Source organism: Cydia strobilella, chromosome 20 (assembly GCF_947568885.1).
Source record: "Cydia strobilella chromosome 20, ilCydStro3.1, whole genome shotgun sequence".
NCBI lineage: Eukaryota > Metazoa > Arthropoda > Insecta > Lepidoptera > Tortricidae > Cydia > Cydia strobilella.
Genome location: NC_086060.1, coordinates 8,734,593 through 8,759,497, shown reverse-complemented (window position 1 = coordinate 8,759,497; position 24,905 = coordinate 8,734,593). Strand labels below are relative to the sequence as shown.

The window sequence follows — 24,905 nt, the reverse complement described above, 5'->3', positions numbered from 1 at the left end:
TAATCCTTTAAGCTAAATCTCTATGTATGAAAGGTGTCCATCAAAAAACAGTAATTAGGCGGCGCCACCATACACCGAAATACTACCAAAAACAACCTACGTAATTTGGTCGGATTATTTGTTGGTTCATGTTATACTCATGTCCTAACTAGCGCCACCGAAGAGATTAGGAACTATTATTTAAAGCTGAAAGCGGTCACTTTTGCAACAATTCTGCCATAAGAGATTGGCATCCTTTCTATACCATCCATGATAGCCAATATCTATTTAAAAAGTAGGTAGGTAGTAGGTTTGAAAGTTTCAGTGATATCAAAATAACTTTATCTTAATATACTAAAGTACTTATAAAACCTCTTATTTCGAATTTATAAATATGAACCAACAATCAATTTAGCAAGTCCATTCGTGCATCAATCGTGATTATTCGTATCCTTTACCAGCAGAAGACGTATCGATTTGAGTATAGTTGGTCAAACCAAATTGTCAGTAAATAAGAACAAAAAAACTATACTCATCCTTTTCTTTTGGGTGCTAGTACTAGTGTAAGACAAAGATAGTATGATTATCTCTTTCTATGTTTGAAATGAGACAGTCCTTTGAAAAACTATACCTATCCTGCCGCCAACATCGAAAATGGACAATCGATTTACAAAAAATAAAAAAAGTTTGTTTGAAAAGTTTAAACGTCCAAAGAGGTTGTGATTATCGTCCTCGTCCGTCAATTAAATCAGCTAGATTTTTGTCAAAGTAAAAAAAATGTTCAGTCACCAGTCTCAGATCAGTTTTTTCCTTGTTTTTCAGTTGCATTAATTTTATGCATTCTGCGAATCGGAGCAACGTGAGAAGAATGCGAAGGACTAGGTATTTATATTTACTTACTTAATAGTTGGATTGTCACATTGTTTTATTGAATATAATATAGCGCATTAACTTTTTCCTTCGCATTAATTTCTGAACTTGGCGCCACTCTCTGGATACCTATGCCGTATAGATTTACGATTCCACCGTTCACGACTGCACGTAAACGTCATTATTTTATTTATTATCAGTCATCAGTCGGCCTGCCGCGGCGGAGTCGACGACACGAACGTAACTTGTTTATTTTTAAGCTGGAGGTGTCTCCGAAATAACATTTATTATTTCGCTGCGATATCAAAATATCCCGCTATAAATAGTACCGTGTATAAAGTAACGTAATATATCCGCCACCATGTCTGTTATGGGAAAAATAATACCTAATGTTTCGAGCCGGAATTTCGGGCGTATTAGTGCCGCGTTGTCAAATAGAACCTATTTTACATATACACAGGAATTATCGCAGCCTTTGGACAGGAAGCCCGAGACGCTGACTGCAAAGGAGGCGTTTGAAAAATGTTTGAAATCAGGTGAGTACCCTATCTCCCTACGCAGCTTCACAGTTGTAGTACTATGCAGGTATAGTGCTTGGATTGGTCGTAATAGGTTTATTGCAGGCCTATTATTGATGATTAGCTAGTATAGGGTGGGATGCTACGACTTGGGTACAAAGTTCATCAAGAAGACTTCAATGTACATTGAACATTGTATTTCACAGTTAGTCGGTTAGTAAACTTCTACTTCTGTTTTAAACTTTACTCATTAAACCCACGTAACAAATATGAATATAAACCGGCCAAGTGCTAGTCGGACTCGCGCACGAAGGGTTCCGTACCATTACGCAAAAAAAAGTGCAATAAATCACGTTTGTTGTATAGGAGCCCCACTAAAAAAAAAACTGTTTTTTAGTATTTGTTGTTATAACGGCAACAAAAATACATCATCTGTGAAAGGTTCAACTGTCTTGTTATCACGGTTCATGCGATCCAGCCTGGTGACAGACAGATGGACAGTAAAGTCTTAGTAATAGGGTCCCGTTTTTACCCTTTGGGTACGGAACCCTAATAAAAAACGTCATTTGATTACGGTGTATTTAGTTATGCTCTAAGATTGCATGTTTTAATACCTACACACAATACAAATTTCAATTCCTACATGATTAAATAATTTCGTTCATAGTACCTATAGCTGTTTCTTTGATTATAACTATTATAAGTTATGTTTATTATCTATGAATCATTCAAGCATACTTCTAAGATTTATTACATTTACTTATTTTTATTTTATTCATGCCACAGTTTGTAAGTTCATAAACATGCGACAGAGACAAATGATTGGTAGGCATGTTATTGTTTATTCAGTGATAATTTATGCTACCTATTACAAGACTATAATTGGGACACTGACATTTACATTCTATCTGGTATATCCTGTTGTAAAAATAATAACGTACACCCCAGGCCAAAAGTGGATACAAGCTTGTATTTCAATAGAAAAGTGTGATCTTTTAAGCGATGGATTTTATACTACTCATTGACAATTTGGTAAAAATAATAATAGAACATTTTAAAAGTAAATTACTCTGGCTGTGATAGCTGCCAATTCAACATTTTGTCATGTAATTAAAGCGTAGGTATAATTATGTAACTTTTTCCTACTTTATTTTTTTAGCTTTTTGACAATATTTTAGGATGTTTTGATATTAAGCGTGTATTTTTAATGTTTTGGGTTTGCCTAATGTAAGACTTAGTTTACAAATATATACAACAAAGATAGAAACATGAGATATTAAAGAAAACAATGTTGTTTCCATACTTTTGGCCTGGGGTGTACTAATAACCTTTCCACCAACTTCCAGAAGTCTGATTGTCTTGAAAGTTAGTAAACACAAGTTATTCTGATAGTAATGTTATTATACATTACTATCAGAATAACTTGTACATACAGTTTCACTGATGATAAAATAAATATATTTGTGGTGATACAAGTACTGGTAAACCGCTGACGACCGCCATCTTAGTGACATTGGCTTGCGATTAATTTCTTTATTTTTGCTCATTAATGTTGTTTAAAGTGTAATACTGATAGCTTGTTATGCATTAAACTAATGTGGAAGTGTGCGGATATGAAGAATTATTAATCTTGATACGAGTTTAACCACCATTCTAGCGGCAACTCCAGGGTCTCCAGGTTACCCACGTGGCCCATTGTAAAATCCAGCTGTCGCTAAACAAGAGCTAATAACCGTACAATATTCATTGTATATATAGCTCTCAATAGCTTGAGTTGACACTGGCTGAATAGTCCCACTGGACCGAAGCCATTAAATTTTCAAGAAACTCAACTGAAATAAATATACAGACTATGCTAACTGTGCTAAGTGAACTATGATTTAGACGTACCAGCATCAGCTGCCTGTCTAAAATGAAATAATAATAATAATAATAATCATTGTCCCGATAGTCGTTTCAGCGAACGGTCTCATAGCGAAGAGTCTCGACCAACACCTTGAGAGACTCTCGCTAGGTGGTTGGATCAAGGGTCAGATGCAGAAGGCGGTGATCTTGGACACGGCGCGGATAGTCCGCCGGTTCCTCTCTCTGCGGCCCTGACCCCTGGCCCTGCCCCGCTGCTGGCGGCACCCTAGGTTAGGTTTTTTATAATTTGTTTATATGTATTTTGTATTGTTTTGTAAGTGTTTTTATATTTTACTTTTATATGCATATTATAAAAAACCTAACATAAGAAAAATAATAAATAAAGAGAATAATAATAAATTTATAATTTACTGTAAACAAGATTCGGTAAACTTATGAAACCAATAGGATCAAAACATCTGTTCCTTATCCTAATATCAGTTATTTTTATTTATTTATTTTATTTATTAGGAAAACTTACAGCTGAAGTAACACGTTAGGTGATAACATAGAAGCAGTGAGCCAATTACAAGTTTCCACAGATAGAAACTGCCGAAAGTGCATGGTGTGCGAAATTACAACTAATAATACTTACTAACTTATAAATATACTTTACTTATCTTACTAGAGAGGGAAAATTGGTTTAAACAGTTAACAAGAAGAACAAAAGAGAGAAAAAAGAACAGGATAGAGATACAATGTTGAGTTAACACTTTTTCCACTGTTAACACTTAAAAGTCCTGAGTCATTAGCTTACGTATCGAACTAAAGCTATCGTAGAACAGATCGATGAGATCATGATGTTTGCAAAGCTGATTGAAAGACTTACCAGCTCTTAGAAAGAAGGAGTTTTTCCTGTAATTAGTATGAACGGAGGGAATATGGAAGGTTTTTTTGGTGCGAGAGGATATGCGTGGGGGCTGTGAAATTCAAGTTGGCTAGTAGATCAGGACAGTCTACATGGTTCTGAGCAATTTTCATAATATATATTACGTCGGATATATTACGCCGGATGTAGAGAGGTAGCAGATGAAGTTTTGCACAATGCTGTTTATAACTTTGTTTTGGAATTTTGAATTTAAATCTCAGAGAACGAATAAACTTTTTTTGAACTCTTTCTATTTTATTTTCTGTTGTATAAGATGATCTTTAGATAGCCCTCGCATGTTCATCAATGGTTTCGGTTCAAAGATAAGATAACCAGTCTTATTAGTAATAAGACTGGTCTGACTGGTTATCTTATCTACTTCTGCACTTTTTCACTTCGGTACTTCTGCTTGATAAACATTACAAAGTATTTTTGACAGATAGAATAACTTATTATTATTCCATTCTATCTGTAATATTTATCATGCAGAAGTACCCACATTTATAAACTGAAAATATTTGACAAAATAATTTGATTTGTTCCCAAAAGTTGTTAGTACAGTCACGCTCCTTGATTGTTATGTCATTTAGGGTTCTAGCTAAATTGGACATTCTATAGCAGAAGTATTAAACAACCAGTTTACCTAGGACCCTAAATTGCTCAACAATCGCGGAGCGTGATGGTACATTCGTGTTTCTTCCCAGTTGATATCATCACCATTTCTCTAGTCATGAACTAACTGCTATATTGGATTGGACGCATATTTTGCTCACTGAGCTTACTGTTTTCTAGCTAAAGTATGTACAGTCGAAGGCAAAAATATCGATCCAGACAAATGGCCCAAAATTATGTGAACACGACTTTATTGTCTAAGGTGTAAACTTTGGGAATGTATATATATTTATGCCCTTGACTGTATTGTTCGATCTGGCCCGGTGTAAAGTTGGTATTGGTACAAGTAGACCGTGTGTCGTGTCGCGATACAAATAGGAAAAAATGTAACAAAAACATACAGTAGACACGCATTTAGCAGCCATTCGTATTGATTTAATAAACGGCCAATGATCTAATCCAGCCAACAGGTTCCGATATAGAACACTGTTGTCGTTACCTAACCTTGAGTGTGTTTGAGCGTGTTGGCCGCATCTTGTAAGTTTAATGCAAATCGTCTTTCTTTAAAGCGCTTAAACAGTTTGCCTAAACGGGCAAACTCCAACCTTACAAGTTTAAAGTTGGCTCGATAGAAAAAAAACACCAAAACAAATGTCTAATTGTTATTTGTTTTGGGTTATTCCCACTAGTTACCACCAAGTCGGGTTGGTGGTAACTAATTGGGCTCCTGTTGATTTTCTTATCATATTATGGTGAATACTCGATATAATATGGCTCAATTAAGTGGGTATTTATTTGCGAATAATCAATGTTATCTATGGAATGATAATATTGCTATTTTTTGAACGTCGTCGTCGGCAATAAATGATTATTCTTGAAATTTGAATCAAACATCCGTTATTCCTTTCTTTTAAGATACTATGTTACTTAGTTTTTTTTTTTTTTTTTCATTTTTTCGATTGGCATCATAAAAATACGGGTGATTTTGTCAAATACAAGAACCGGTTTAATAACACGACAGTTGAAATTCTTCAACCCTCAACCAATGCTTGAACTGGCCTCATATCTCTGTATGATAATGTCCACACACGATTATTACCTTAATTTTATTCTCAGATCTTTGTTGGCCAGTTTGTTGCAGGCGTCCATAGGCTACGGTAACTGCTTACGATCAGGCGGGCCGTATGCTTGATTGCCACCGACGTGGTATAAAAAATAATAATATAAAAACCTGTATGTATAACACATGATTAGGGTCAGCGCTCAGCCAAAAGCCACGCGCTATATGCCTACCGCTCGGCGTATCGTCGACGATATAATCGACAGAGGGCCGCCGAACGCCCGCCTGAGCGCCGCACCGCACGTTTCCCGCGCTTACGCTTCGAAATGCCGAAACCACGTAATTATTGTGCAGTAGATGGGTGTAAAAGTCAAAAAACAAAAGAAAATTTGTCGTTTTTTTAGGGTTCCTTACCCAAAGGGTAAAAACGGCACCCTATTACCAAAGATAGATATAACTCCGTAATAGATGGATACAGTCTAAGGAAAAAACGTGCCTCGAAAATCAAGAAAATTTGATTCTCGTTCAGAGGGCGCTACTAGTTTTGGCCTACAGTCGTATAGATGGCGTTGGCGGTTTCGTTTGTTGTTATTTAACAATTTTAACGCATATCAGTGAAAGAACATGGGTCAAAATAATAAAAATAATTAATGCAAATAAAAAAGATCATTTATCTATATTTAAATACATTCTATCGTATTTTTATAAATCTTCATTTTTAGTTTTAAAGTGTGTCGACAGATGGCAGTGAATTTACTGGGGTTACAAAATTTACTATGACAGTACCGCTCTAGTATAAGTTACTCTATGCTATTACTAAGACTCCGCTGCCGCTGTCCGTCTGTCACCAGGCTGTATCTCATGAACCGTGATAGCTAGACGGTTGAAATTTTCACAGATGATGTATTTCTGTTGCCGCTATAACAACAAATACTAAAAAGTACGGACCCCTCGGTGGGCGAGTCCGACTCGCACTTGGCCGGTTTTTTGTATAGGTGAGTAGTATTTTAAATCTATCTTTATGAATTTTGTCACTATTTATTTCTTTGAACATAAGTAGATAAATCGTAAATTAAGGAGTTTTTTGAGTCAGGTATTATAAGTGTTGTTTTTAAATATTTGATTGACTAATATAAAATATGGTTGATTCGCAACATTCGTTTTATTACAATAATAACATAAGTAACAGTACAACCCTAGCGCATTCTTACCATGACGCGTTGGCACGTGGCTCGCACGGCGAGCAAGGCAGTCTCGACTCTTTGTGCGCATACTTATGGTACATTTCTTCTCGTCCTGAGCAGCAGGTATTATTATTAAGATTTTGTAGGCTATTATAGAGTAGGTATTTTCGCTTTTGTATGGGAATGATGTATCTGTTACGTAGTAACTATTTATTAATCTGTGGCTCAGCGCCCATTTCAGACATGAGACGCAATTCTGCACTGTTTGTTGTTAGCTCGTGACATCGCCAATCTTTTTATACGACTGCCATGATAAGAATATGCCACAATCATGTCCAAATGTCATTATTTATTTTATTTATTTATATCAATCAATCAGCACTAACAACTAAACCTTACATGCTATTTGGCATTATATTACTTATTGTCTAACATGTATTAATTACTTTTAAATAAATAAAAAATACAATAATAAATAAAATAAAATAAATTTAAATGAAATTGGATTGAATACCGAATATAGAATAATGAATAATAAGTTAATGACACGGTCACAATTTTCTCAATTAAAATAAATTTCATCTCTACAGACTTAAGTAATGTCATATTTTACTCTAATACAATTAATAATGAATTCATTTCTACATAGTAAATTAGACACTTAAGAAAAAGAAGTCAAATTGGTTAAATAATAATTACTGATTTAATGTTTTCCTAATATTCACTCATTGGTAAATAATGGAGCTAGTGGTAACGATTTTCTCGATATAACGACATGATGCAGCTAGGAATTTGGTCACGGTTGTTGAAGATATCAAGTTGGTCGTCGCTGTCTAAAATATCGTTCAGTAGCGTCTGTGCTTAATAAAGAGGAGAGAGTAAGCATGCATGCGAGTTCGAGCTGTAGGGACAGCGAAGAGACCGCGGCGTCAAGGACGTAGCACTTTAGGCTTGATTTCCTCCTACGCTGACATCGGTCGCTGACGTCTATCGACCGTCCGAATTAACATAATGTTCTATGGGCCCCCGCACAGCGACGCTGACGTCCGCGGCAGATTTTTCTACCGACGATACGCTCGACCGACGTCAGCCACCGACTTCAGCGTGTTATTTGTGACACGGAGTGTTATTTGTGACAGTAGTTGAGGGTTAGTTATCGTCCCCCGTATCATAGAGTAACTTATACTAGAGCGGTACTGTCATAGTAAATTTTGTAACCCCAGTAAGTTCACTGCCATCTGTCGACACACTTTAAAACTAAAAATGAAGATTTATAAAAATACGATAAAATGTATTTAAATATGGATAAATGTTTTTTTTATTTGCATTAATTATTTTTATGATTTTGACCCATGTTCTTTCACTGATATGCGTTAAAATTGTTAAATAACAAACGAAACCGTCAACGCCATCTATACGACAGTAGGCCAAAGCTAGTAGCGCCCTCTGAACGAGAATAAAATTTTCTTGATTTTCGAGGCACGTTTTTTCCTTAGACTGTATCCATCTATTACGGAGTTATATCTATCTTTGGCCGTATTAATTGGAGGAAATATTTCACTAGATATATACTCCTGCTAGTTTCGAGGGACGTGTAGTCTACCATACTCAACGCGAATAGTGTTGGATACAGAAGAGGATAATACCCGTATAATTTCTTATATATTAGAAACCTTACGAACGATTTTAAAAGCGTGTAATGTTTTCATGATGGGGATTCCAAATGATCGCGTTTGTGTCTGTTCGTGAACAACTTGGCTTGGCGTATGACAAACCCTAAGCATCTTGTGTGTAAATGTCACGATTATAAAGATAAGATCCCGATATTCACTGATGAAATCGCTTACTTTTCACGAAAAGGGCGATGTTATTGTCAATATCGCTAAAATTACAAGCTGTCATGACGTTTAATCAGTCTCGAGTAGTTTTCAACTTTCCCGCAGAATTATCAAAAGACAGTAAGTATACTAACAACAGCACACTTACTTGTCCAAACATATACCTTATATCGTTGCATTAAAGTATACAAATGGTCAGCTAAATGATGGTACAATAAACCCAACATTATCTTGGCATTCTGCCTACAAATGACATAACAGTAAATCGTAAACACTTGCCGCATGCTTTACACCCTTGGGAGAAAAATGTAGTATAAGACATTTTAGCAATAATCTATACATATAATAAAGCGGAAGACGGTCGAAAGTCTGTACATGGAAGATATTCGAAAAAAAATTGGCTGGGGATACTTAGAATCGATAACAGAACACATTCCAACAGTTTTTTGAATTTTTGTCTGTTTATCTGTTTATCTGTTTATCTGTTTGTCTGTTTATCTGTTTGTCTGTTTATTTGACCGCGCAACTAATGAAAACGGCTGAACGGATTTTGATGCAAACTTTACTAATCTGTCGAAAAAATCCACGGCCAGGTTATAGGCTATAAAAAATTGAGAAATTTTACCCCTAAGGGGGTTAAAAAGGGGATGAAAGTTTGTATGGGGTTCAAGATTTATTTTAAGCTAGCAATTTGAAACTTCGTAAGAAGATATATTATTGAAATACAAGAAAACTAATTTCAGCGTTTTTGAAAATTCATCCCCTAAGGAGGTGAAATAGAGGTTGAAAGTTTGTATGGAGATCAATTTTTTTTTTGAGTGCATTACTTGAAACTTTGTATAATGGGCATATTATTCTAATACAGGAAAAGTGATTTAAGCGTTTCCAAGAATTCGTCCCCTAACAGGGTTAAAAGGGGGTTGAAAGTTTGAATCCATTACAAATGCTTTGAAACTTCTTAGAAAGGTATGATAGACGATTACAGAAAAACTAATTGTGACGTTTTTGGAAATTTAACCCCTCAGGGGGTTGAAAAGGGGATGAAAGTTTGTCTTGGGGTGCAAATTTTATTTTAAGCTAGGAACTTAAAACTTTGCAAAACGTTATTATATTAAAAAGCAAGAAAATTACTTTCAGCGTTTTTAAAAATTCATCCCCCATGGTGGTGAAAAAGAGGTTAAAAACTTTATCTTGATAACTATATCATTTTAGCTACTAGGCCAAGTTAGGTATCGTTTTTGTATAAATCGGGTATGCCGAATTCATTTATGATATCAAAATGACACCATTCCCGAGTGAAAACACAAAAAATATGAAAAAACTTTTTTTAATTTCTCTTTACGCTTAAACCGCTAAACAGATTTAGATAAAATTTGGTATAGAGATAGTTTGAGTCCCGTGGAAGAACATAGGGTAGTTTTTAACCAAAAAAATGGAGACTGCGTTTGCATGGAGAAGCGGCCGTGCCCTTTCCTCTTAATAATGGTCACGAAGGTGGGTACTTTAAAAAAAACATTTTTCAGTAAATGTCAAACGATTTGGGACTTAAACGCGTTACCATGCCTTCCCGAAAAAAATCGAATCTTTCGCGAAAGTCTCGCAATGCATTGCGGCCACAAGGGGCATGGTCTCAGGAATCTGAAAAACCACGGTGAGAGACTCAGTGGCGCTCTAGCCAGGCAGGTCGCTTCGCTTTCGGCTGAAACGGCAAGCCAGCGCGAGTTCGATTGTGATCCCAAATACATCGTACGTAATACATATGTAGGCGCAGATCCTGACGGAGTGTGGCGCCGGAGAAGCCGTGTTTATCCCGCGTATCCCCCTCATTCCGAGCAACTTCCCGTTCTGCTTCAAGCGCCTACAGGTCCCCGTGAGCGTCTGCTTCGCTATGACCATCAACAAGTCGTAGGGGCAGATGCATTTCCCACTCCGAAAACTAAAAAAAAGGGCATGACGTTGCCCGCCGCCGGTGTCATGCTTAGACTGATTTGACTGGAGGACCGATTTGGATGACATGATTTTGATGGGCACACCCAAATATTCCGAAATACGTTTTTCCGAATTTTATAACCACGACTTTCATAGTCCCGATTATTTATAAGTCCGAAATATCAAAATTACGATTTTTAAAAACACGATGGAATAAAATCACGAATGTGCTATTTCCGAAAACTTTAAATCCGATTGTCACTTGACAGAAAGCTTAAAGTTCCGATTTTACACTTTTCCGAAAATATTTTTTTTTCCGAATTCCTAAATTCCGAAAAATCATTGTCCGATCGGAAATAAAATAATTCGGTATTCAGAAAGTCGGTTTTTTACAAGATCGGAAAAATTAAATCCGTGATATTCAAATGAAGACTCATGTTTTAGTAATTATTACGGGTACCTGTCGTGCCGCATCATGTTAAATTCGGCATAAAATATTTTTGGCATAAAAATTCGTCATAAAGAAATTAGACAGAACTGCGAACCTGCGAACCCGAACTGTTGCTAGAAGTGGGTTAGGTTAGGTTAGAACTGCGACCCCCAAGAAAACTGTTGCCAGAAGTGGGTTAGGTTAGGTTAGAATTGCGACCCCCAAGAAAACAAACTGTTGCCAGAAAAGTGGGTTAGGTTAGGTTAGAACTGCGACCCCCAAGAAAACGAACTGTTGCCAGAAAAGTGGAAATTTAAAAATTGGGATATTTAAAATAGGAATCACGTTAATTCGGAATAAGGGCAATTCCGAATTCGTGATTTTGAAAATCGTAAATGTTAAATTCGGTGTTTGCCACCATCGGAATTGTTATAGTCGGAATTATGTAGTTCGGAATTTACAATATTCGGCTTTTTGGGTTTTCGGAAATATAAATCTTCGTGATTTTCATCATTCGTATTATGACAGTCGAAATTTTGATGGGCCGAGCATTTAAAAATCGGAATGATGAAATTCGACATTCTAAAATTCGGAATAAAAAATTTCGGAATTATGTAGTGTACCCGATTTGCATAGGTACAGTCAAGGACGTAAAAATACAAAAATGGTACTGTATCGTTCGATATACACCTACTACTCTATGCCGTTTAAATCACGTCAAAAATTTGAATAAGGGCAAAAAAAATATTCATTTTGGAGTGAAATTTTATTTAGTGGTAGCAAAGAGGATATAATATTTTAGAGCGGTACTGTCATAGTAAATTTTGTAACCACAGTAAATTTACTGCCATCTATCGACACACTTTAAAACTAAAAATGAAGATTTTATTAAAATACGATAAAATGTATTTAATAATGGATAAATGATCTTTTTTATTTGCATTAATTATTTTTATTATTTTGACCCATGTTCTTTCACTGATATGCGTTAAAATTGTTTAATAATAACAAACGAAACCGTCAACGCCCTCTATACGAGAGTAGGCAAAAGGTAGTAGTGACATCTGATCGAGAATCAAATTTTCGTGATTTTCGAGGCACGTTTTTTCCTTAGACTGTATCCATCTATTACGAAGTTATATCTATCTTTGGTGGTAGGTACCTAATTGTAAAATATTTTATCTGGACTACAGTCCTCTAGCGTATCCATCTGTCAACTTTACTTTAAGTTCTGTCTCCAGGGAGATAAATTAGGGGTCAATTAGCCGCTTACTGGCACAGACTGAATTCCACGCAGGCGAAGCCGCGGGCACAGCTAGTAAATAAATATTAGGGGACATCTTACACAGCCCCAAACTAAGCAAAGCTTGTACATTCAGCGTCAAATACTCTGTAGCAGTCAAAGTGGCCAAATAGTTCGGCACACCATACTAAATATATGGTGTACCGAACTATTTGACTACTTTGGTTGCTACAAAGTATTTGACGCTGAGTGTACTATGGGTGCTAGGCGAAGAATATTTGTTCCTTTTTTTTTTTTATACAGGGGAAATGCGTTGCGCATACCACCCGGGTGCGGGGATGTACCCGGGATGGTTATGTGGGACTCACCACGTAAGTCCGGTATACCCACTAAAACCACCTGTCTGTCGCCTCGGTGCTGTAAGGCGAGGCCATGGGAACGCCAGTGCACTCTACCATGACCCCGCAGCGAACGGCTGTTAAGCCCCTTCTCTGGAGGAAAACTCCAACCATCCATTCGGGGGGCGTCCTAGAATGCCCCTCACCACGAGGACCTAGATTCTGTCAGGCGACAGTCGTCCCCGTGACTGCCACCCAGAGGTCCCCGTTATGGCGGCAGGCGGCGGTCATGGGCGACCCGCCTCCGCCTAGCTCGTTTGCGCCGCAACGGGTGAGCTTCCGCATCCTCCTCCCGCGCGCGCTCTGCCGTTTCTTTTCCAGCCATGACTGCCTCGCAAAAAGTGGCCATAGCTTGCCAGCATCTTTTATTTTGGGTCATTGCCTTTATAATGGCCGGCAACGACAAATCTCCTATCACTGTGGCCAAATCTATTCGCGGCTCATCCCAACTTGGGCAATCCACCAGCGTGTGCTGCGCCGTATCTTCTACACCGTCGCAGTGGTGACACGCTGGCGTTGGCTCCCTCATAGCCCTCTCGCACAGGTATTTGCCAAAACACCCATGGCCCGAGAGCACCTGTGTCAGATGGAATGCCACAACCCCGTGTTGTCTCCCAATCCATTCCTTTATTGCAGGCTGAATCGCGTTCACCGTCCAGTGGCCAGCACTTGGAGTTTCCAGCCTTTCGCCCCATTTACGAAGAACAGTATCGCGAGCATCCATTCTCCAACGCTTTACTTCCTCCAGCATAGGCTCTTGATTCCTCGCTCGCGACTCCGCGATCCGCCAGTATGTGTCCGCCAGAGCTCTTGCTTCTAAGTCCCAAGGCGGGGTCCCAGCCAGAGCGCATGCCGCCTCATAAGAGATAGTGCGATACCCTCTAATTACCCTTATTGCTATGGCCCTTTGGGGTCTCCGCAGAAGGGTCTGATTTTCGGCATTTAGAGCATATCCCCATATGGGCGCTCCATATAGGGCCATTGATCGCACCACCATCGTGTATAGGCGGCGACAGCCCACGTTTGGCCCCCCCACATTTGGTAGCAGTCGGCTTAGAGCTCCAGCTGCACCCATAAGTTTCGGAACCAGGCGTTTAAAGTGCTCCTTGAAGTTCCACCGGCTATCGAGAACGAGTCCCAGATATTTCATCGTTGACTCGACACCGATGGAAACTCCGCCCACCACCAGTTGAGCGCCAGCTGGAGGCGCTCTTCGAGGACCGTGAAAACAAATGGCTTCTGACTTATGAAGAGCAACCTCCAGCCCCAGCCTAAAGAATATTTGTTCCTGAGTGAGTGATGGGACTTGGGATGGGTGTTTTCTATGTATATAAGTATGTAATACATACTGCAAGTGTTATTTTAAACGTCAAAAAAATTAAATTTAAATTACACTTGTACAGTCTGTGCTATCAAAATCGCTGCCGATTCTAGTTTGTTCTGATTCGTGTCCGACTCTATTAAAGTCAAGAGTGTGGCCAATGGTCTAATATTAATATCAATATTATCAAAAGTGACGCATGTCAACAATGTTGAAATACTTGAAATGGGCGTGTTGTTTTACTACATTATTAATAAATTATTATTATCAAAACACGTATTTACCACATAATAAACTTTTATCACTATATTTGTTGTTGTAAAATGGTATAGTTCATACCTAATAATGATAACACCTCAAGACTCAAGTGGTCTCTAACCTAACACTAATAACCTATGATCATATCCTAGTAATTACTTCTAAAGTAAATCAAGTGTAATACAACATATCTTATGGGTGTTTACTATGGGTTATCAGTGTTATGGGTCATGCACGGTAATTTAATGAGTAATTAACATCAGGGATTATCTAATTGGTTATTGACATTATTGTTATATATGTTGACAGGTATTGGCGGGTATCGATGGAACAAACAAAGATCCGTATTTAATCGGATTTTAACTTTAACCAACTGAATTAAATTACCGGCCCTTAAAAAATAGTTTGTTATCTAGATATATTAGGGACAGGGACTTTATACATGGTGGCTAAACAATAAGTGCATTCCCGTTGCCAGGGAGGTTTTGGCATTGTACTGAGCAACTTTTACTATGAGACCAACCACGAAATCGCGAAAAAATGTTGGCTGTTTCATACATTTTGGCTGCTCCATTTTCTATGGGAGGGTAATATTTTTTTTCGCGATTTCGTGATTAAAAAGTAAAAAGTAAAAGTTGCTCAGTATAATCCCAAAACCTCCCTGGCAACGGGAGTGCACTTATTTTTTGCCACCCTGTAATCTCTGTATGTACTGCAGTCACCTGCAATCATAGAGTAACTTATACTAGAGCGGTACTGTCATAGTAAATTTTGTAACCCCAGTAAATTCACTGTCATCTGTCGACACACTTTAAAACTAAAAATGAAGATTTATAAAAATACGATAAAATGTATTTAAATGATTTTTTTTATTTGCATTAATTATTTTTATGATTTTGACCCATGTTCTTTCACTGATATGCGTTAAAATTGTTAAATAACAAACGAAACCGTCAACGCCATTTATACGACAGTAGGCCAAAGCTAGTAGCGCCCTCTGAACGATAATCAAATTTTCTTGATTTTCGAGGCACGTTTTTTCCTGAGACTGTATCTATCTATTACGGAGTTATATCTATCTTTGTCTGCAATAATACTTTACACAACGAAGGCCGCAAAAACCACCACCATATACCATGTATATGTACCATGGATTGCAGTCAATAAATTAAATTAAATGAAATGAAAATAAAATATCTGACACGATCTTTTTTCTAAGAGCTATAGGAGCGTGTGCAGCTTTCGAAGAGTAGGTAAGTGAATGTACACACTACCACAGAATAAATAATAGTACTTGGTACAGAAGGTTCACTCTCTAACAAAACGCGTCTATTACGACAGATATGACCGCTAGGTGGCGCAAGCGCGAGCGCCTCTTCCGTTCCGTAGCGGTGCGCGGCAACTACTATGGCTAGACACCAAAATTGGTGTGGGCCGCGTGTACTTGTAGCGACGCGACGAAATCGCGGAGTGAGCCACGCCTGATACTCTTCAGTGTGACACTTTTTTCAGTGTGACATAGGGAATTAATAATAATATTACATACCTACTTAAATTAGTTAATTTGTATGTATAGGTATATATTTTCAATTTTTCTCTCTCAATAATATCTTTTAATTTAATTTTTACTTTTAACGTTGACATTTTGTTCTTAATAATTTTTTTCTTATTCTGACATGTAACTGATTTAATTTAATTATTTTTACTTTTTAATTGTTGACATTTTTCTTTATTATTTATAATTGATTAATTCATGTTTATATAATTTTGGAAATTTCTACTTTTTTTTAATTACGTATTATTAATATTTTTATTGGTGGCTATGATGTTTGTTTTTGTAATTTGTTTTGTGTGCATGTGCCTAGTTTTAAGATTTCAAACACAATATAATAATGTTTTTGAATAAAAAAATGATGATCATGAATGATGACTCCATACTTTTGTCTATTTCCGTTGTGTATGGGGTAAAGTGCAAGCAGCGACAACTCACGGCGTGGGAAAAATATGAACTTTTTTGGGACAACATGTGCCCCATCAAAACTAGCCGCACAGGCTGAATTTGTGTGATTTTATTTTTATTATTATTAACTATGAAATTGTTAACGTTACTCCAACTTAAACAAAAGAGATTACATCAGCCGAATCATCAGCGAATGTTTGTTAATTGGTTAAATGATACAGGCATTTATCATAAACGATAAATTAATCAGTGGAAGGCAAACTCCAAAGTACAATTCGCGCACGAAGTCCGAGTATGCCTGCCATGAGTGCAATCGCGATGATATACCTACAGGCCAATTCGTGTTTTAGTTCAATCAAATCAATCTGTTTCCAATATGATACTGATCTGTCAGTGTCAAAAGTGATATTTCTTCAACCAAAAACGTCAATCAATACCTATCATATTGAAAACAGATCGAAATTCCTCTTATTTACTCAATAAATAGTTCGGTAATGGAAGTTCAATTTGTACGCGGGTTAGGTTAGGTGTAGGAAATTGTCCCTTACAATCGTGCCAAACTACGTCGCCCGAAAAAAACTCATACATTTTTGGTGTTCCTGTTACTATACCCGGCTGCAGCTAAGAAATTTACATACAGCACACTTATTATTAAAAAAAAATCTTCATTGGTTCCAGGTCAAACGGTATTCTCCCAAGGCGCAGCAGCCACCCCTGCGCCACTCCTAGACGCCATGACCGCGGTGGGCAAGGCCGGCTCTTTCAAGGACATCAGGGTTGTCCACATGCACACAGAGAAAGATGCCGCCTATGTGGCACCCGACTGTGAAGGCATCTTCAGGTGAAGATGTTTGAAAATAGGTTTTAGCGTTCTGAGTTAAAGTTCAATCTAGATTCTAGAAATAAGAATGGTTTCAAGGACATCAGGGTTGTCCATAGGCACACAGACAGAAAAAGATGCCGCCTCATCTCATGACGCTAAATGAAATCTTAAGAGTCCGCAGCAACCTCGGCTGAATTTCACCTTCCCATACAAACGGAGTTTCGTTCAACAAGAACAAGTTACAAAACTTGTTTTTGCGTATTTAGTGACCGAAGTCGAAGCTAGTTCCAAGCCGAAAACGAGGCGAGATTTTCTTATAAATCTAATTAATACCTAAATTAATACAAATACATTGGTTTCCAGGTCATGTTCCCTGTTCATGGCAGCCAACGTCCGCAAGGCAGTGGCCGAAGGTCGTTCCGACGCCATCCCCATCTTCCTTCAAGACATCCCCAAGCTGTTCCACAGGAAGATCATCCAGCCCGACATTGCTGTCATTCAGGTAATGTGACCATTTGATTGGACCTTATATCTCTGCAACAAGGTTCACAATCAAACAGCGTCAATGGTTGGCGACCAACGTCCGCAAGGCAGTGGTCGAGGGTTTACACGGGCTACACAGAACGCGAGCCGCCTAGCGAGGGAATTGCCGCGTGGAGACGTGCCTCCGGTGCCTCGCCCGAGACACCACGCGTTCTGTGTGGTGTGGACCAAATCTTTCAAAAATAATTATTAATTATATAACTTATGTTCTAATGATATTGCATGGCTCGACTTTTATTATTTTTGGTTGGTTGCAATATCATTAGAACATAAGTTAAGTTATATAATTAATAATTATTAATTATTAATTAATAATTATTAATTATATAACTTATGTTCTAATGATATTGCATGGCTTGACTTTTGTAACCTATAATATTTTTAATAGTTTTTTTTAATTTTAATTTTATTATTTAGTTTAATTTATGTTGGTTGCAGGTGTCTCCCCCAGACAACCACGGCTACTGCAGTTTGGGCACGTCCGTAGACTGCGTACGCGCCGCTCTAATCAACTCTAAAATTATTATCGGTGAGTTGTCTAATAGTTTATTTACTGCTGCCATTGAATACAGAACTAGAAAATATCTAACAAAAGAGAAAACTAAGAAAAATTAGCCATCCCAGACAATTAAAACATCAGCCAAAAATGTCAAAAGGTAATAAAATACTTTTTTTTTTTTCACGATTTGGGTTTAACCCGTAGCAGGTAAAAGTGGTTCAGTATGATTTATATTACCTTCAGATCCTAACCGATTTCGATCACAGCTACTGTTTCTGTTTGGACTTACTATAATAGGCGTGTGTTTAAATGGTTACATATTATTATCCAGTATCCACCTCCTTCGTCAGCAAAAAAGTATTTAAAAAATCACACCTTTTTTTATTCCAGCTCAAGTGAACGTAAACATGCCTCGCACATTCGGCGACGCCATCATCCACATGTCGCACATCGACTACGCCGTCGAGGACAACACTCCATTACCGGAGCATGGAGGCAAAGGCGGGAGTCCTGAGGAAACGAAGATTGGACAACTTATTGGGGACAACTTGGTTGAAGATGGAGCTACACTTCAGATGGGTAAGTCAATGAGACCTAACGGTGACAAATAGAGTTGACTACTCTAAGACAACACTTCTTCGTTGCTGGAAGTAAGTGAAATGAGAGATGATATGTGTTACCTAACGGTGCCAACTAGACTTGACCACGCGGTCGAAGACAACTATCTTTTACCAGAACATGGTGGCAAAGGCGCTAGTGTCGAGGAAATAAAGATTGAGGCAACTTATTGAAGACAATTTGGTTGAAGATCGTGCTACATTGCAGATGGGTAAGTAATTTTTTTTTATACTACGTCGGTGGCAAACAAGCATACGGCCCGCCTGATGTTAAGCAGTCTCCATAGCCTATGTACGCCTGCAACTCCAGAGGAGTTACATGCGCGTTGCCGACCCTAACACTCATCTCCCTCGAGCTCCGGCAACCTTACTCACCGGCAGGAACACAACACTTTAAGAAGGTTGTCTCACGGTGTCATATAGAGATAGCTTGATAAGTGTTTCATAATAGTGCCAACTAGATTTGACAACACTCCATTACTGGAGTATGGTGGCAAGGGCGCGAGTCTCGAGGAAATGAAGATTGGACAATTTAGTTGAAAATGGAGTTATATAGCAGATGGGTAGGCTAAGTAATGTAAAAAGGTTGTGTAACGGTGTCTAATAGAGACAGCTTGATAAGTATTACATAACGGTGTCAACTAGACGCTACGCAGTCTAGGACAACATTCGATTCGGTAATGGTTACAACCATGCTTGCATGCCTGGTCGCTCGCTTTCATGTCTATTACTACTTGTATATACTATGTCTATGGTTGAAGGTGTAACTACGCTACAAATAGGTAAATATAATATTCAAATTAAAAACTCCTAAAAGCGCCATTTGACGGCTAAAAGCCTATAAGAACCAACGCTAGAAGAACAAGGATTTTTGAACATCACTGAAAAAGTAATCTCAATCGTTAGATTAGTTTCCAACACACTATTTGTGTACACAAACAGCGTCTCTCCCTAAACACCGCCAGTAGGTTCGTGTTCTTCTCTCACTCTCACTGGGCGTAAGCGAGATGGATGTGCGTGCCATAAATTAAGCCATTACACCCGGTTTCTCAACAAATATAATAATATTGTTAGGTGACAATCAAAGCTCACTAATTGCACAAAAATCAACCTTGTTTTATATTATATTATATTGTTTGCTAGCAGCAGTAGCAGCTGAAAGCTGATGCGTGTATATCACTGCACTTGTTTTTTTTTACTATTAGGTCTATTAGTGTTCATTTTGTTAGTTGTTTTAAGTGTTTGTCAAGTCTGTTTTTAAAGCTGAAGGAGCACATATCACTGCTTCTGGTAATTTATTCCACTCGCGTACGACGCGGTTTGATAGAAAGTGCTTCCTAGGATTGCTTGTGCTGGGAACTCGAATAATCTTTAAGCTGTGGCCTCTTAGACGATTATTCTTGCTCATAACAAACAGGTCCTTTAGTTCAGGTAAGTCATAATGATCGTGTATGATCTTGAATGTTTCAATGAGGTCACCACGCTGTCTTCTTCGCTCCAGGGTTGTCAAGCCAAGATTGGCAAGCCTTTGGTCATATGGCTTATTACGTAATCCATATACCATCTTAGTTGACCTGCGTTGCACCTTTTCAAGTAATTTTGGAACAACACAATTTCAATATCAATCAATCAATCAATATATTTTATTTCAGACTAATGTCCATAGTGTTAGTGTACATTCCCTTAAGCCTATGTTAGTTAAACCTATACTAACTTATAATATCCCATCCCATATGTACATTGTCCCAATGTTTCCACTATCCAGAAGGCGCAAGCAGGCGACTCTAACACTATACAAATATGGCTTTTAACTTTTTGTAGTAATTAGTGAGTTTTGGTTGTCATCTGACGATATAGATATATCATATATTTAAAATGTATATCATATGTGCCAGGTATCGGCAGCATCCCTGATGCTGTGCTCTCCGCGCTGAAGAACCACAAGGATCTCGGCATCCACTCGGAGATGTTCAGTATTGGAGTCATTGATCTGTTCCGTCGCGGCTGCATCACCAACCACAAGTATGTTAAACCACACATATAGCAATGTGTATCGTATGTGCCAGGTTCGGGAGCATTCCTGATGCTGTGCTCTCCGCCCTGAAGAACCACCACCACTCTCACACTGGAGATCTCAGCATCCAATCGGAGATGTTCAGCGTTGGAGGTTGGTGGGTTGGAGGGTTGGACGGTCTATTCCTATTTGTCCCCGCCCCACGCGACCGCCGCCATACATGAGGTGAGGACAGATGGGAATGATTCACATGACATTTATTATTCCGGTATCTGTGCCCTGCGGGGACAAAAGGGAATACACCGACAGGGCAATCTCCTAGTCCCTAACCCCATCGTGGGGTGGACTGGAAAGTTTAGATTTTTTCCTTAACGGTGCCACAGGGCGGACACGCTATACATCCAAAATCACTTGCGTCTTGTTTCTATGTGTGAACGGCACGTCTGTACACGCGGCATGTGTCATAGTGTGAGTAAGTTGCTTAAAAATAGTACTGAGCGGCCGGCAAACGGCCGTCAATCTGGTGTCGCGGGGCGAGGTAACTCGAGTCGGGGCGGGTCGGTGCGTTGCCGTTCTGTATGATAATACTATTACTTATTCTGTGACAGTGCAGTGAATGAAGTGATGCACTTCATGAAAGCACTAATCAAAAATATCGCTGGACTGCGAAAAGCGTTTAAAAATATGGCTGCGTTTAACCCTTTATAAGACACACTTGTAAAATTATCTATTATTATTATTATGTGACCTGTAAAATTTGCTTTTACCAATAAAGTTCTGTATTCTTGTATGTTATACGGCAAAAATGACCATCCTGTAACATCATCTTCTTGTATTATTTTTCTAATGCAGAATTTTTAGGACTAAAAAATGAGGTATGTTTCGTGTATTTTTATTTAATTTTGCCCGTTAAAGGGCTAATGTTTCCAGTATCTCGGTATCACTTATTTTTTTTTTATTATATATTAACGGTTAACTCAATATACATAAGTTTTGTTTTGTGTGAAAACTAACCCCCTATTGATTGTATGATATTACAGGAAGAAGACTCACCGTGGTCGTATCGTCGGTAGCTTCTTGGTCGGCAACCGCGACCTCTACGATTTCGTTGACAACAATCCCGCCATTGGTACGTATTTTATTGTCCGAAGAGGTGGTCTTAGGCTGCGTCTCCACCAAGGATGTGCGAGGATGCGTAGCGAGAGATATGTTTGTTTTCTTCGCTCAGCGTGTAGTAATTCTATTGGTTTAACAAAAACATCCTTCGCTACGCGTCCTCGCATATCTCTGGCTGAAACGCAGCCTTACATTCAATTCAATGGCACATTAGCTAGAGGCACATTTGGACCTTTTGTTTGTTAGCTTGTGACCGACACGTCCTTGGCTTGTTTTTTAGGGTTCCGTACCTCAAGAGGAAAAACCGGAACCCTTATAGGATCACTTTGTTGTCCGTCCGTCCGTCTGTCTGTCTGTCTGTCTGTCTGTCTGTCTGTCTGTCTGTCTGTCTGTCTGTCAAGACCCTTTATCTCGAGAACGCGTGGACGTATCAAGTTGAAATTAAAACAATATACTCAGGTCTACAGTCCCTTGATGATGTGAAAAAAATCGAACTTCTAAGTTAACGTAAAAAAAAAAGATACGGCAGTTTATGCCGCAAAAACGTAAATTTCGACACTCAACGGAATCAAAGATTATAGGTTACTTCCCGATTACCTAGAACTATTAAATTTGGCAAGTAATATCGTTTTACACTACAATTACAGAGTACAGGGAAAAATGTCAAAACTATAAATTTGTAAAAAATAAAAAATAAGCTGAGTTTGTACGTAACCCTCAGTGGGCCGAGTCCCGACTCGCATTTGTTCGTTTTTTTTAGTCCGCAACCGGAGCGTTTTTAAACCGAAACGGGGGTGTATTTCCATTTGTGTTGGTTACAGAAATGCTGGAGATCGACTACGTGAACAACACGCACATCGTGTCCCTGCAGCCCTCCATGACCGCCATTAACTCCTGTATCGAAGTGGACCTCACTGGCCAAGTGGCAGCGGACTCCATCGGTTAGCATTTTCGCATGTATACGCAATACCAACTGGTCTGAAGTCATAACTTCATCTACTTCTACTTCACGCTTGCTAAGATCAAACAAGATTGATATAGATGACATTACATCTTCAGTTGATACTGGGGATAAGACAAAAACGCGTTTTCTATTAGTCTCTCTGCAAATTATTTAACGCCAACTTCCAAATTAAATCGGCTAAGCTAATCTGTTAAGGTTTAAATTACGTAGCGTATGGGGCATCTCAGGCCTTTGCCCCGATTCTGTAGGGTTAAGTGAGGCGCGTGGATACACGGCCATGAATCCCAGCCTTCGCCTAAAAATGTGTTTCGTATTTGAAATAGACTGTGGGCGGTCTAGTCCTACTTTTCAAATTTGTTCTCGTTTTTAGTGATAAAACGGTTGGCTAGACAATAGCAACTCATTGTCTTATACTCTGACCACGCTAACTTTGCACAAACTTGGCAGTTAGAATGCATACATATCCCTACAAGTTCACATGACATGAAAACTGTCCGTAATCCGACACAATTTTTGCTCAAAAACGTATTCCAGGCACTCGTATGTACTCCGGCTTTGGCGGTCAAGTGGATTTCATCCGCGGCGCCGCCGAGGCCGTGGACGGGCGCGGCAAGCCCATCATCGCCCTCGTGTCCAACACCAAGCGCGGCGAGAGCAAGATCGTGCCCACGCTCAAAGTCGGTGAGTGGGTTCGAAATCCTGGTCAAGGCACCAGATGTAACAGTCCCCCCCCCCCCCTCAAAATTTATTTCATTTGAAGGTATGAATTCACTCCAAAATACTCTTTGATTATAAGTCGTACAAATACGCGTTCGACTGAAACAGAGTTTTTTTTTGCCGAAACCGAATGTTCGAACCATGATTTTTATACCTGCCGAAACAGAAACTGACACCGAAAGTTCGGTCGGACACGAATTAATTGCGCTCATCCAGTGGACTCCTACTGGATGACTAAACCTGAAAACTAACCTCCACGTTTGCTACTATTATATAACCTTATTTCACATATGTTTTGATTCACAGGAGCCGGCGTAGTGACCTCACGCGCCCACGTCCAGTACGTAGTCACCGAGCAAGGCATCGCGAACCTGTTCGGCAAAACTCTGCGCCAACGTGCCTACGAACTCATCAAAATCGCCCATCCCGACCACCGTGAGGGACTCGAGAAGGCCGCTTTCGAAAGACTGAAGTGCATGCCTGCGCCTTAAATTAATAAAAAAAAAACCATACATATGCAGAAGTATTCATAACACAACCGTTGTGGGTTGGCAGTATATAAAAACTACGTTATGGTAGTTTATCTTACTAGATAGTTACTAGAAACGCACTGCCTTTATACAATTTACAACTGTAATTTACATTGGCTGTTTGCAGCGATTCCATTATGCATTTGGATTGGTTTTAGGACGCTAGAGGTCAGTACTGTCAGTAGTCTCCAATATAGCCTAATGTTACCGATTGCCTTATATTGTCAATATATAAAATGTATTATTTTATAAATACCTCGTCATTCGTAGGTAGTGTAAGCGTACTGTTTTTTTAAGATCACTATATCAACTTATTTTTCATTATTTGCCATTTTGGTCGGATTTATTTATAGTATTTTTTGTAAGTTATTGCTTCTTGTAACGCTGCGAATTTATATTGTTAACAGTCATTATTTTCAATTAATTATGTTGTATTTTTTATGTATTAAACGTACTTCTAGTTGAATAAAACTCTTTTCATTTACTTAACCTAAATCTATGGAATAAGCCTACGTAAAAAGGATAGTGCGACATAAAATAGTAGAAAGTAGAAATTAAATAAAATGTTGATAAAATGGAACTAAAAAAGTTCCATATTAAATAATTGCCATAATTTTCTATAATTTCTTGTCGGACCTTGCACTCCAATCCAGCTCCTATCCATAAAGTACTCGTATCGTATTAGAAACTTATCGTACCGGCGGGTATG

At 38.5% G+C, this 24,905-nt stretch overlaps 1 protein-coding gene across 1 annotated transcript; it reads left to right on the top strand.

The window, feature by feature from the left end:
• The first annotated feature begins 1,089 nt into the window (after positions 1-1,089).
• Positions 1,090-24,667, top strand: LOC134750735 (4-hydroxybutyrate coenzyme A transferase). Its single transcript, XM_063685975.1, has 10 exons — positions 1,090-1,385; positions 17,052-17,214; positions 17,560-17,698; positions 18,178-18,268; positions 18,629-18,817; positions 20,751-20,877; positions 21,910-21,998; positions 22,807-22,926; positions 23,484-23,630; positions 23,973-24,667. Exons 1-10 carry the CDS (start codon positions 1,211-1,213, stop codon positions 24,155-24,157), a joined length of 1,425 nt encoding a protein of 474 aa, XP_063542045.1. The 5' UTR covers positions 1,090-1,210; the 3' UTR covers positions 24,158-24,667.
• Positions 24,668-24,905: the final 238 nt, after the last annotated feature.